The 14,858-nt window shown below is 43.5% G+C and overlaps 1 protein-coding gene across 1 annotated transcript in view; it reads left to right on the forward strand.

Annotated features, from left to right (window-relative positions):
- The window catches only part of XPR1 (xenotropic and polytropic retrovirus receptor 1), a 37,550-nt gene that overhangs the window by 11,752 nt on the left and 10,940 nt on the right, over window positions 1-14,858 (forward strand). The window contains exons 6-9 of the mRNA XM_009706899.1: window positions 3,104-3,291; window positions 3,526-3,705; window positions 7,631-7,796; window positions 9,544-9,735. Coding sequence (XP_009705201.1) covers window positions 3,104-3,291; window positions 3,526-3,705; window positions 7,631-7,796; window positions 9,544-9,735 — 726 coding nt within the window. The remainder of the gene's footprint in view (window positions 1-3,103; window positions 3,292-3,525; window positions 3,706-7,630; window positions 7,797-9,543; window positions 9,736-14,858) is intronic.

Raw genomic sequence — 14,858 nt, forward strand, 5'->3', positions numbered from 1 at the left:
GTTTTGCATGGTACTGAGTCCCTGCAGAGAACGAGACCAGACATAGAGCCGTGTGAGCACCATGCCACTCATGACGTTTTCATGTAGAAATTTCTAGGGTTTCAATGCCTGGTACGTATTAATGGAATTAATTGAATTGTTCTTGTTGGCGGATTTGGGCAAGGTTGTTTCAAAGCTACAATAAATTGCGTGTCTCAGGCCTTGGTTTTATTTTGCTTTATGCCTTCTGAGTTTGGACTCTGATTAGAGTAAGAGCCGTGTTAGTACTGTAGATCCAGATACAGTGTTTAATCATATGTGGCTTGACTAATTGTGTGTGTGATTTCAGCAGTGTTGTAACTTGCTTAAGCGGTACAAAGGAAGAGGCTTAACAAATCAACGTACGAGCTCTTGCATTAGGGAAAGCCCACGTCTGTGTTTTTGACTTAAAAGAATTTTTAATCAGATGTTTCTGTAATTGGATCCAGTTGTCTCTCGGGATAAAATGTCTCTGAGAAACTGTTTGCAGTGCTTCCCATTTGGTCTACCTCTAGTAGAGGCAGAAAGTTGACCCGTCTGTGTGAAGGATCCGTTTAATCTGTCGATGCTGTTCTTTATTCATCATATCTTTTTTTTTTGTTACTTACACATTTGATGTCTGTGAGATGCAAATACGATTGAAGCTCGTTATGTTTGCTTTATCTATCAAGAATGAAAAAGTGACACAGTTGTGAGGATGAACTCATAAAAATTATTATATCTAAAGCAGATGTAACTAACCTAGTGTGGATAATAGATATGTTTGTATCAGCAGACATGATCTGATATCTGTACATTACTTGAGATATGGGGCAAAACCTGTATTCTAACTGCAAAGTGTTTGTTTTTAATTGGCTATTACTTTGCAAACCTCTCTGCTACTTTTGCCAAATTGTTTTACGATTTGATTGACTAAGATAAGATTTTAGCGTGGTATGTGCAGAATCTGTGAAACAGCATTAGAACATGACTTCTAATAGTAAAGCACTTCTGTATACCTGATTTTAAAAGTAGAACAGCAACATTTTACAGAGATGAGTTTGTAATAACTTGGGGTCTGTTAAAGGCTGCAAGTACTACAGGTGGATCCCAGGAGGGTGTCACCCTAAAGAGTACAAATTTTGAGGCCTCACTGTTTCTGTGTCAGCTTTCCTAGGTGCTAAGCGAGTGTGTAATTGAGATTGAAAGTTCATGTGTTTTATTAACAAGAAACCTGTAAGATTTCCTGCAAAGTCTCAAGATTCTTGCTGCAGCAGTGCTCAGTCTCTCGATTGAGAATTAGACGGCTATGCTGTTGGGCTTGTCGCCAGGGACATCTTCCTCTCTCAGCATCTCGTTCGGAGCCTGCGCTTGCTGAAGGGATGAGTTGATCGATGTAACGTCCCTGCTGATTCTAGGAGGTGACTTCACTTGTATTGGATTCAAGCGGAAACAGTATAGGAATGGAAAAATCTTTTCCTTGGGGCTGTTGTACAGAGCCCTGGACTGGGTCGTGCCAGTTTGAGACCTCATATACCTTTGCTGGGCACTTCCCTGCAAGCGGGGTCCTTGAGGGTCTTCAGTCAAACTGCTCGGCTGTAGTGAAGAAAATGGTTCAGTTAGGAAGCTTGAAAAGGGAATCAAATCTAGCCTTTACAGTGCAAAAGCTTAACTAGATAGGGTCTTAGGATCAGAGGAGAGAATATACAGAAATATTCCTAGCTTCTATGTGTTAGTATCTCAACTGCTTGTACTGTTCAGTATCTGCTTTTTCTCCAGAACCAGCTGCTGTTCCACACTGCAGTTATGGTCCTCTACCACCCTGAGGGTCCAGAAACAAGATTAGTGGGCATTAGCTATGGAAGTCGCATGCTCTACTGTCAGATTGAACTGTGTTCCCCTCAGGATAAACCTTTGCCTGGGCATTCTGTCTCGAATAGCACATAGCGCATCTGCCCTATTCTGTGTGGTCATTTCTTATTCTGTATTTTTGGGGCTACTCTGTCCTGTTTGGAAGCACCTCCCTTGGTTTTGTCTGCAGGCATTTCAGATTAAAATTTGAAGTGTTGCTTTTGCAATTCCATGTTTAAGACTAATTTCTTTCAGCTTCTTCAGAATATCTGTCATTTCTGTCCAAAATTTGACTCTTACTTTGCCTAAATCCGATAGTCTCTTTAAGGTTTTAGTTTAAAACAACAATTCTTGAGTCATTGTTCCTTGCACCACTTTCCTCTGTAATTTTACGTAGTATAAAGTACAGATGCTGAACACATGAAACTTCTTACGGATATGCTTTCTCTGAAGAAAAGTTTGAAAAACTTGGGGCTGTAATTTAGACAGGAAGGTTTGTAGGAATAAATTCTTAGCATCAGTTCTGTAAAACTGCGTGTTCTTTTTTTCCCTCTTAAAGCGCATGTGGGTGAGAAACACTGAATGAAACTGAAATTGAGGAATCAAATAGCTGTATTTTATTGGTGCTTTTCTCATAAAACCCATATCGGGCAACCAGGGGACAGTATTTTGCAAAAAGGCTTGTACTAGAGAAAGCTGCTGCTGTACAAGGCTACTCTTGTTTGAAATTAAGCAAATTTGTTTCCAAAACCCTGAAGACTGAACAAAAGAAGCAACAGGCTTTCCAGTATTGCTGCCTTATGGTGGGTTTTCTGTTTGGGTGCGGCTGGATGTGGTATTGCTAGTTATGAATATGTATTGCATTACAGTTGTATTGAGTTCAGTGATTAGGCGCAGTTTAGCATTGTTTTAAATGCTGTAAATGGTGCTTCTTGGTTTTGTGGGGAGCTGAAGTATTTGTGTATCGGTCTCTTGGGATTTCCTCTCTATTAAAGCAGAACATTTAAGTGCATATAGTCACGATTTATGCTAGTGCTGTCCCTCTGCTGCTAATGACCTGACTACAGCAGCTGGAAAGTCCTGTTTCCCCCAGAATACTCCTAAGTGCTGGAATATGGAGGTGTGTACGAGCGTAGCCTGTTTTGATGAGGTACAGCTGAGCATCTGAGAACCAGCATAAAGCAGTGGAGCGGAGCTTTGCTTTGTGACATGGCTTGTGCTATCGCTAAGGTCGTTTCCTTTTTGTCTTTGCCAGGTGTGGCTTTTATAGATGGACCAAATGTGTGGCCACTGGTGAGAATCTATCGAGGTGGCTTTCTCCTGATAGAATTCCTCTTTCTCCTGGGTATCAACACATATGGCTGGAGACAGGCTGGAGTGAATCATGTCCTCATCTTCGAACTCAATCCCCGCAGCAACTTGTCCCATCAACATCTCTTTGAGGTAAACGGAATAGATGGTAGGAGTGGTTGAGGCGTGCAGCGTATCGGGAGGGTAAATCCTGCGCTGTTTCCTGGCAAAGAATTCTAATACAATTAGAAGAGGAAGTTGCTGAAGTCTGATTAGATTACAGGATTGAGGACTGCTCTCCCTTTTCTTATAATGAGAATTCATTGTAGGTTTCAGAGCTATTATTTTCATAAGGTATCTGTGTGGTTTTTTTCTATCTTCCTATAGATTGCTGGCTTCCTGGGGGTTTTGTGGTGCCTGAGCCTGCTGGCGTGTATATATGGTAAATTCACCTACATCCCTATGCAGGTGAATCCGCTCATCTTGTACGGCTTCATGTTGCTTTTTCTCATCAACCCTACCAAAACCTTATATTACAAGTCCCGTTTTTGGCTGCTCAAACTATTGGTAAGTCTCAAACCTGATTTAAATAAATATTTAAAAAAAAAAAAATACTGTAGCTGAGCAGTAGCAGTTAAGTATATACAAGCGTCACTAATCTTCAGGAAAGAGGGATGCTTATAGCACCGTGTATTCATGGAGCAGACCTGATAAGGGATTGACTGGAAATGGTTGTTGAGCATGGGTTTACAGAAGGAACTTATGCTTGTCTGTACCAGTCTATCTTTGTATTGCAGGTAGCTACTTGTTAATCTTCCTATAGACAGCTGTATACATACTTTTGCACGTATAGAAACACTCAGATATCTTTGCTTGCTTGTTCCCTAATGTAGCGAAACAGTTTGATTAGGGTTACAGTGCTCTAAGGCAAGGCTGCAATGGATGCTCCTCAGCCCAAACTGGGTGAGTGCTAACATTGAGAGGGTTCACTGATGGAAAGGGAACCTTTGCAAAGGTTACTGCTTATAAAATTGTATTCATGGATGAGTTTTTTTTCAGCAAATCTGCTTGAGATCTTAAACTATTTATTTTAGACCCAGCTCCTATTTTCCAGGTAGGATAAATCTGATAAACTGAATGTAAATACGTGTGCTACTTCAGTGTTCCAGTTATAGGTGGGAGCTCCAAAAGAACAGTTTTCAGACTTGTTGGATGGCTCATCAGTTTCTTCCCAAATGGCTGTTTCACACGTTCATCCCCACTCTGTATGCCCTTTTAAATTGACTTTAATGAAGCTGGTTCCCTCGATACCTTATTCTTGCTGGAACTGCTCTGAGAGCAAGCATCAGGCAGAAGAGGGTTTGGCTGGCTGATGTTATTCGTAGAATCATTTTCATGCCAATTAAAGCAATTAACTTTCAGCTTTGTCATGTTCCAGATAAATGTAGAATCACGCTTCAAGCCTGTGCATGCAGGTATACACACAGCCAGTTAACCTCAGCACGCTTACCTCTGTTATTTGGTTTGCTAGCTTACTACTGCTTTGGTTTCTTCCTTTTTTGCCTTCCAGCATTCAGCCATCTCTCATAGATGTACCTTTAGTCCCAAGCCTCATTAGTCTTACTGCTGTCCCTTGGTGCTAGGGGAAGCGCTGGAAGTGTTCTAACCATGTGAGCAATATCTGTGCTGATTTACCTTAATATCTTAACAGGGTAAGATTCTCAGTCTTCACAGAGCTCTTAGCGCAAGTACTGGAAACTGTGTCTATCCCAGCTATCTCCGACCTATGCTGCAGTCTGCGATACAGGCATACCTTTGAGCGTGCAGAGGGCAATTCATCCCGAGGTCTCCTGGGGGAAAAAAAAACTTCATCAAAATGCAAGATCACCTTAATGGTGGAAAATGAGACAGTACTTCTGCCTGTGTGTCATGCGGAAGGGGAGAAAAAGAGGCCAGACAAACCACAGAAAGAGTAGCTGTTAAGCTTTTCTAATTTTTATTGTATGTAATTGGCTGGCTGGGTGTATTTTCTTTCTCTGTGCAGTCGCCAGCAGCTATCTGGGTGAAAGGAGATTTAAAGAGCGCAATTCTTAGAACTGTGCTGCTCACACAGATTTTGGTTTGGTGAGCGTTTTTCTTCATATGCTTGATACGTTTCATTTCCAGCCAAAATGAAGTCTGACATATTGGGTGTAGCAGAGCATTAGTGGCACCTTCAATTTTTCTAGAACCAAATCAGGAGCACGCTTCAGTGTGTTGTAGCGTTTCCTGATGGATCTAGGAGGCTTTACTGCATCCACCCGTGGTCATCAACAACTGCTTGTTGTTCCTCATGAGTGGGATCTCTTTTGATAATCCCGGAGGGACTGCAAGTTACATCTGAATTGATCTTCCTCTGAATGAAAAAATGTTATTTAGCCTATAGTAAGTTTAATTCCCATGCCAGGCTCTTCTTTCTCACCTACATGCTTAGGTGAGGGATTTTTTTCCCCTTTGCTGTTGGATGAGAAGCCTGTGAGTGCACTTGTGTAGGCTGAGGAGAGCGGCTGGCCGGGAGGAATCGGATCCGAGCAGAGGGGATGGCACAGCGTCTGCGCCCCCACGCTCTTTGCGGGGTGCTGAAATGGCGAAACAACTGCAATGTAGGAAGTATTTAGCTCCAGCTCAAATGTCTACCATCTCAGCACTTAGTAAAACTGCAATAATCAGCACTAGGAAGTCTGCGCTCAGATTGTGGAACTGTTGATATATAATTGCAACCGATTACTTGAAACTGAGGTTCAACTCCAGCTTTTGGTATTTTATTACTTGAGTCTTGTAGCCTATCTTCTTTAGAGGCTGTTGCAGCCACTCCTCAGCTGGGAAGTGAGGAGTTGGCTGTGGTACGTGCCAGGAGGCATTGCCAGCACCCTACGGTAGTTGGGCTGCGTCTCCAGCTGTGCCCGGGCAGCGTGCGGCAGCAGCCAGAAACCACGGTGCCTGATGCACGGGGCTGGGAGGGTTCAAATGGCATCTCAGGTTCTTGAGGATGGTTTACTAGAGCCTTAGCTAGGTTGTGGACATATCTGCTGACTCCTCATCTGCTGTAACCTTTAGCTGGAAAGCTTCTACTCTCTTTTATGCTGTCATCTAACAGTGCCTAAGTGTTTCTCCCTAAATTGAATAACAACATGGATTTTATGAATGTCTTTTTTTTTTCAGGGAGATCGATCTGTAAAGCTGTTTTCACATTTCATTTGGTTTAGTTAATCTTTGTTTACAGAGGGCGGGGGAGGTCTATGCTGGAAAAGGTACAGGTAGTATCGGGGTGTGTTGATAAAAGCGAGGAGGGACCTTTTGAAGAGGAAGGCTGGTGTGGCTTCTCTGACCTCGGCAGAAGCTGTTCTGCAGCCGGGTGGCTTTGAGGACAGACCTCCCTAACGGCTGGCCCTGTTTGAGCCTTTGTAGTAAGCGCTGTCCTACATGAGCACGGTGCTTTCTGGGTCAAGATCCGTATCTGCTTTATGCCACTAAGTCTTAAGCCCCTGTTTGGTTTTGAAATTTAGGACCAGAGCCTTAAATTGGCATTACAAGCTGATGGGAATGTGTCAGTCCTTTCCCAGGTTTCTGTAACTGTGTACCCTTTAGGTTAATAAGGAGAGCAATATAAAAGATCAGTGTTAGCCTGTGCTTTCATTAATTTAAAGGATCATAAATCTCTGAACTACCGGATGGTGCTGGTGCTATCTCTTTGAGAAATTGGCTGTTAGTAACTATAACTAACCGGGTAGAGAGAGTTGTAATCAAAGGTAATGGACCATGAAAACGGTCTGGTTTGAAAGTAGCAAAACTGCTCTTAAGGCTTAGAGGGAAAGTGGGCTGGGATTGAGGGGGAGTCTAATGGACAGTCAATAGGATTTCCTCTGCCCTTTCTTTAACAGCTAGAGGCTTTGACAGATCCAGCAGTAACAATCATCGCTTTTACAACTTGTAACACCAAAGAATAACTAATGTGTTAAGTAAACCGAGCCACAATCAGACTAATGGCCATGCCGAGGGTCTATAATCTAGCTGACATGAAGTGTGAGGGAGAAGGTAGGTGTGGAAGATGTCAATAGACATGGCATAAACGCTTGGAAGAAAGCGCTGATCAAAATGAGGAGCAACAGGAGAAATGGAGCTGTGTAGAGCTCTTACATGGGGACTGGGAGTTTCTGGGAAGGAGCTTGGTTGGAGGAGACTGGGCTCTTCTGCCAGGAGAAAAACAAAAAGCTGGGGGAGGACGGACACATGAGTAGTTGCATACAGGAGGAGGAAAGCGGGAATGTTGTTTGTACTAAAAGTGAGGAGACAGTTATCTTTTTTTTGTCAGCAGAAACGAAAGGTCAGCAATAAATCTTCAAGGATTTCTGTTATTTCCATATTTGTTCAATGCTGTGATGTCCTGCCACTGAATTTAGATGTCTTTGACACTATGTCATGAAATTTTATTTTTTTTTCTTTTTCCTGACAGTTTCGCGTGTTCACTGCTCCCTTCCACAAGGTAGGCTTTGCAGATTTCTGGCTGGCTGATCAGCTCAACAGCCTGGTTGTGATACTCATGGATCTGGAATACATGATCTGCTTCTACAGCTTTGAGGTTCAGTGGGAGGACAATGCTGGACTTCTGGCAAATACAGGTAGAGTAATGCTGACGACCCGTGTGAACGCGGTCAAAATGACCTGAAAAACACGAGCAAGGCAACTTCGTAATTATCCATCTGTTTTGAAGAGGGCTGCGAATGAGATAGGAAACTAAAATAATTGGCATTTCTTGTAAACACAGCATTAGAGGGATTCTCCCCTTTCTTACTTCCATCCAGAGAAATGGAATTTCACATCAGTGTTCATTTCCTAATCCAGTCACTTGGCCTGATATGTATATTCATCAAAGAATTTAGACACAACACTTCTCGATTGGAAAGAGAGACCCATTTTCCTGGTATTGTTGTTTTATTTCATAGCAGTTTAACCATGTATTTGCTTTTAGCCTGGTCCTGTTGCTCAACATGAAAATGAGTTGCACGAGCTTGTTAATCTCAATTTTCTGTGCTGTAGCGTGCTTCTTACAGGCTCCATCGCAGTACCGTAAAGCAAGAGAGGATGGAGAAACTTCCTTGTTAGTGCCACCCCTTATTCAGTTATAGCTGATGCTGTGATGTCAGGGTTGTGCATGCTCTGCCTCTTCTTTCTAGCCAGAAAAGCCCCAGACTTGGCATATGAATTTTGACTTTGACCTTCCCAGTGGCAAAATAATACCTGTTTCCTCCTGAATTGGGCTGTTGTCTTTTTATTTTAGGCAGTGACTGCTGGCAAATCCTGTTGTCTGATGGTTTTGATGCTTGCTGAAAGAATTTGCAGTATGCTTCAATAAGCATCAGTGTTCACTTTGTTCTTCCAATCTGTCTGATCTTTCTCTTCCCTTTAAGGCAGTGTTGCAAGTAACTATTTGTTTATTAAAAATAAAAATAAAATAAAACAACTGAGTGGGATAACAACTTGTCCTCTTCCAATCCAAACAATGGAATGATAGCACCGTGCTTTGGGATAAATATCAGCTAATAACTTGGTCTGAATAAGAAACAAATATTTGTTAGTCAGCGGGGTGTTTGGTTTAGATGTGCTGAGCGAGACAGCGTAAGAATACAGCGTGCTTGGGGGGTTCCAGGCAAAGCTGGGGTTTTCCTGGTCATTTCCTTAATAAAAAGAAGGCTTTCAAACATCAGGGCTGTGACACAATGTCATGTCGGTGTAGTTACCTCTCACCCCAGTTGTTGAAGCGAGGGCTATGCCCTGGCTTTGCTTTTTTTAAAAAACAAAACACGAACAACAAAAACCCAAAGCACACTACAACCCCCCCACCCCGCATACTGAAATATGTTTTTTCCTATTATAATATACAAGAAAAATGGATCGAGGACATCTTGGGCAAAGTAGCCTTTTTGAGCTGTCCTGCAGAGTTTGGAAATGCTCTGCCATTTAGGCACAAAAATTCAGTGTCCAAGGACTTTTGTAATTCCATCCTTAATTTGATTGTTCACTGTACTGCCAGCAGCGCAAAATAGATTTAAAAATAGATTATTTCTAATCTTCTTGCATGTTAATTATACGGACAGCAGTGAAGGAGTTAGATGATGATCTGTCTGGATGTGTTGATGATGTCATGTCACCTGAATACCTCCAAGATAGAGTAAAGGGCTGCAGGATACTTTCTGGTTATGAGCTTCTCACTCTTCTGGATGTGTGTGTGCATACGTGCGTGTGCCTAAGTACCAGACGTTGCTGGGGAATTGCTCTCATGTCAAGTGATATTACTCTTACAGAAAAGAAGACGGTAGGAGTTCTTAAACTTATTAACTCTTTGTCCCTGAAACTTTTTTCTTGCAGATAATCAGATTTGTTACAGCTACTCCTACGGAGTGAGAGCAGTTGTCCAGTGCATCCCTGCTTGGTTACGATTCATCCAGTGCCTGCGCCGATACCGTGATAACAAACGAGCCTTTCATCTGGTTAATGCTGGAAAATATTCCACCACCTTCTTCGTGGTGACATTTGCAGCCCTCTACAGCACTCACAAAGGTATTGGTTATTTTGGAAAATCCTTTGGAAGTCATGGGATTTGCTTTTTATGTGGAAGAAGCTCAGAATTTGGCATCCCATTGAGGCATGAACTTTTGTCTTTTGGCACCTGTGAAACATCTCGGTGGAAACGCAAAGACCTGCCTAGCTTGCAAAGAGTATTTTAAGATCTTCTTTTAGGTATTTTTCACATACTTAGTCTTCTTAGAACTGCACTTCTGGAGTGTGAGAGAGAATTTTCAGGTTTCTCTCTCGAAAGGAGAAGACTGAAATGCCTCAGTTTTTGCTGTGAAGGGAAGTTGAATGGGAGATGTATAAGGAAAGGGATAACATAGGAAATACTTCTCCCTTGGCATTCATGAACAGATAACCTGGCTCATCTAAATAACATTGATCCATCATTCCTGAATGTGAGGAGATGTGCAGCAAAATGCCAGGAAAATGCCCTCTCTGGATTTTCCTGTGTGTTTTTATCCATGTTTTTTCTGCAGCTGGTAGGGAGTTGTTTCCAATCCATTTAACTGCAGATTGAGCTCTGATCCCTGAAGTTCCCCATCTCCCTGGAAACGACAATTACTCGATTCTGCTCTTGTTCTGAAGGAAAAAGCTTTTAGTTTCTGCACTTCAGGCAGTCGCCGTGCCTTTCATTGTTCTGAAGTCCTAAAAGCTATATTCTTTTATTTGAAAACATATGCCTTCTGTATCTCCAGAAATTAGCACCTGCACACACTTGTGAGCAATTACTTCTCCTGAAATATGATTGTGGTGGGGCAGGGAGAAGTGTTCAAGGCATGCTTCTAGTTAACATGCTGGTTTTTTGGAGGGGTCGCAGGGTTATTAGAAACCTTGCAGTGACCAAGAAATGGTTGTCTTGATGTAGCTGAGCCTGAAGTCACACCGATGATGTTTCTCAAGCCTTGCATTTTAAGGGCAGAGAAGTGCATCGGTACGAGCTGGCTGAAGGCTGGAAGTTGGGCTCTCTGTAGCCGGAGGTACAGGCAAGCCTGGTGTGGGACCATCAGTGGTGGATGCAGCGCCTGACCCCTCTCTGCATCTCCTCCCTGCTGCCATGTCCCTGGAGTTTGTTCCCGTTTTAACTTGTTTGCTTAGTGACATTCTGCAGCTCTTCAGTTCCAGCCCTGCAGTCCAGTTAGTCACCACTGCCAAAGCCTGCGATGAGACAAGTACAGATTGCCTGGCTATAGTCACTGCTTACATGCTTTTATATACAGTACCTGCTTTGGGGAGGCTGACTAATGCTTCTCCTTCCTGGGGGTGACACTCTGGCAGAGCCTTCTGTGGGGAGGTCAGCGTAGATTTTGAAACCAAGAGGAAAACCAGCAATTGTCAAAATGTCCCATTGAAAAATTTGACCTCTTTCTACTCCCCTTGAAGTTTGCGTCCACACCAGTACTGCTGACCCTCGTTGCTACCATACATGACTGTTGTCTGCTCTTCAAATCCGGCAGGGAGTGGGTTGTAATGAGGTGTTTACGAGCCAGGCACAGGGCTTATTCCAATTGCTGAGAGATGTTTGTGACTCCTAGCTTTTGTCTGTCTGGTTTTGTTAGTGGGACTCAATAGCACGTAGTTGTTGGTATCGTACAAAACAATTTGGAAGCTCTGTGGCCTTTGGAAATTACAGGTTAGCACAGATTTTGTAAATGTCACTGTGCCTGGGCTTGTAGTGATTTTTTCAGAGAAGACCTTGTCATGTCTTCTCAGCCCTGTGGACCTATTCCCATCCTGCCATAAATGCACTTTCTAATACACTGCACCTGTTAGGAATCCAATTTTATCTATGTGCTTTACATATATTCCCAGTTCTTTTTGAACTTGGAATCAGATGGTCTATCATCAAGCTGTTATGATGTTACTGTTGAAAATAGATGCGCTACTCGCCCACACCTTCTCTGTGTCTGCCTAAGGATAGCAGACACCAACACCCATCTCTTACCTACAAAACATCTGTTGAGGGCTAGCTGCTTGCTGTTAAGAAAGCCAAGCACTGCCCGAAACAAGTGTCAAATTGGTAAAGGTCCTTGTTCCTTAGACCTGCTCTAAATTGCAGTAAGTAACAAACCTGCTAATTGCTGTGGTAACAGGAGTTTTATTTAAACAGCCTTTCACGCTTGTGTTTGCAAGCCTATGAGGAACGACAGCTTTCGACTGCCAGGACAAGAGGGTGGTAATTGTTGGCCTTTTCTTGGGAGGTCAGGTAATGTACACCAGCACCTGTTCTCCCCTTGGGAGTCCTGGGGACATCGCAGTCCTCTGAAAAGGCTTGTCTTCCTGCCTTGAGTCGAACATTGAATAATTTGTAGCTGGTCTGTATGTTTTTAGCTTGCGTCTGCCGGCTGTGTGAAGATGGACTGTGCGGTTAGGAGGGTCTGTTGACACTGAAAGCCAGCTAATTCATATGGAGTGTACTTAGAGCGTTCTTGTGCTGTGTTTTCGTGTGCTTGCTGGAAAACAACTCAAAACTAAATGTATGTACAAATGCCACCTTATTATCTTTAGGTGATGTATGCTGCTTCTAGTCATACGTGGTACGCCCTTCTCCAGACCTCCTGTAGCAAAGGAGACAGCGTATTGTGGGCTCTTGAGGAGCCAAATATCCCCAAAATACCAACATTTAATAATTTGTGTTGCTCAGGCAGTGCATAATTCTGCTTCTTTCTTCCCTCAGAGAAGCCATTTCTTTACTCTTCTTCCTTGTGATTTAGATGCAAAAGCGATTTTCTCTGCTAATTGCGGTTGGGATGTTAGACCGGTAAGACAGCGAAGTCAATTCTGTTAAGTTTTCTCTCCCAAACTTGCAATCCTGTAGTCCTGGGACTAGGCTAGTTTTACAGAGTTAACTCGAAGCTATCATCTTGATGTTCAGATATCACCTGAATTAGTGAAGCTGGAGTGGAGCTACCCCAGAACATGAGACCGGAGCAGGTAGCAGTTGCGTGGACGCGCACCGACTCCAGCTGCCCGCTTCACCACGGCTCAAAAACACAACCACATTTCAGGGACGACGGCAGCAACCCAAGAGCAACTGTTGCTGAGCTCCCAAAGGAAGAATTCTCAGTATTTTTATATCGCTCAAAGGAATGAGAAGCAAAGGCCGTGTTCTGTAAATATAGTCCTGCGGGGTATGTTTGCACAGGCAAATGAGCCATATCTGTAACTCTAAGCTACCTAGCAACTGGAGTGCGTGCCGCTGGTCCCTGCCCGCTCGCAGCACGGCCGAGCAGAAGCCCATGCCCCCGACTCTTTCCTACTCTTGCTTTGCACTGAGATGTTCAGCACTGGCAGTAACTTCCCTGGCAGTGCTGAGTAGCTTTCCCCAGAGCTAGCCAACTGAATATTATATTGCCTTATCTCATCCCTATGGAAACCTAGGTGGTGCTGGGGAAACGAAATGAGTAAGCCTGAGTCTGCAGCAGAATATTTACCCCAAGTGCAGTGTTCTTTTGACACACAACTACTTTTTGCAGTAGTTTTGCCAGATGTGCTTTCCTTCACAAATGCACCAGAATAGCTGCTTCCACTTCAGTCCAGCTTATCATAGCGTTCCACGAGGATCCCCTCTTTTAAAAAGTGTACTTGCATTTAAGAAGGTACGCTGACGTACCTAGAATAGCCAGCCTTGGTTTCGTTCCTCACTCGGAGCCGGTTCAGGCTTTGTGAGATAGGGTTGTTATATTTAGGTGTTCAGCCCTTATGAGAAAGTGCAACTGGAGTTGTGTTGTACTACTCTAAGAGTGCCAGTCGCTTCTTCAGCTTTATGCATGATTTATGCTCCAACTTTATTCTTTGTAAAATGAGACGCATCTTGATTTTGCTACTGTCTGTCAATTTTCTCTTACCTTCATGCCTTTTGCTCCCATGGTGTCCTCGGAAATATCTGGTTCACACAGAATATAGATTTGGCTTCTGTGCTTGAAGAACTGAGCTTCTGGAGTGCTTTGTGCACTTCCATCATTTTCTTGTTTTGTGGGATTTGCTGTTTCAGCGTGAGCATTTGTGTGTTTACCTTGTTTTTTTCAGGAACGCATTACTGAGCTTAAGCGCAAGTACTGGGTTAAAATTGGCTACGTGGGATTTTATCTTTTAACGGAAAGTTATGCAAGTTTTCATTGTCGGTTTGATTTACACACCTTGTTCAGTGAAATCCTTGTGGTCTGGGTAGTATCCAGCTATTTATTAACCTCTGAATTATTCCAATATTAAGCCATGTGGCCTGGAAACTTGGAAACTTGAGTAAGCATCTCTTCTTCCATACCGCTCCCACGCCCTTTCCAGGTACTCCAAATAAGACTGCTGACACTAGCTGTCATCGCCTTGGAAGTGCCATGGAGAGCCTTAGGTCGGTCTAGGATAACGTAACTGCCACGCACTTTCTCATTAAACGGCCCAGGAACTTGACAGTAATTAAAAATACAGAAGTTCACTAAATAGGGCCATCTCTAAAGAGTAGTGCTTCTGTCTATGTTCTTATCATCGCTTCAGAAGCAGGCTTCTGTGATTAAGTGTTGTGCGATTTGTTGGTTTTTAAAGCCAGCATGAGAGAAAACTGCAAAACTCCTTCCTTTGGTGAGGAATAAAGACGTGAACTGTCAAGGCAGGGGTCATCTTTTGATTAATGGGCTTTTGCAGGAAGGTGTTGGACCATCCCTTACTAATAGAGAGGTTCGACCAGGTCTGACCAGATGAAGATGAATGGGAAATGTGCTGCTTTTTGAAAATACCATGGAAGATTCCCAGATCTCGTAACTGCTGCCTGCTCCTCATTAATCACGATGGCTTCAGCTGTTACCAGTGGTGACAGCGGCTGGCGTAGCCAACTTCACGCTGGAACGGATTGCTGGTTCTCCCACGGTCCGTCCCACCACAGCTCCCCTGGGAACGGGTATGACTTCCCGGTGAAGGATGGGGATGCACAGCGGGAAGGGGGAGAGGATGGTGGTAGCATCAAACTGTTGCACTGGGAGCTGCTGGAGGATACCTGCCTGCCCATTAGCTCTGCTCTTCTCTGCCAGCTGAAGTACTGGAGAGTGGGTTGTGTCCTTTAGCCCTTGTTGCTACCGTGTTAGAAACTGCAGGGTGCAACCCCTGTGGGGTGAATTTGC

Source organism: Cariama cristata, unplaced genomic scaffold (assembly GCF_000690535.1).
Source record: "Cariama cristata isolate BGI_N322 unplaced genomic scaffold, ASM69053v1 scaffold16840, whole genome shotgun sequence".
Classification (NCBI taxonomy): Eukaryota; Metazoa; Chordata; class Aves; order Cariamiformes; family Cariamidae; genus Cariama; species Cariama cristata.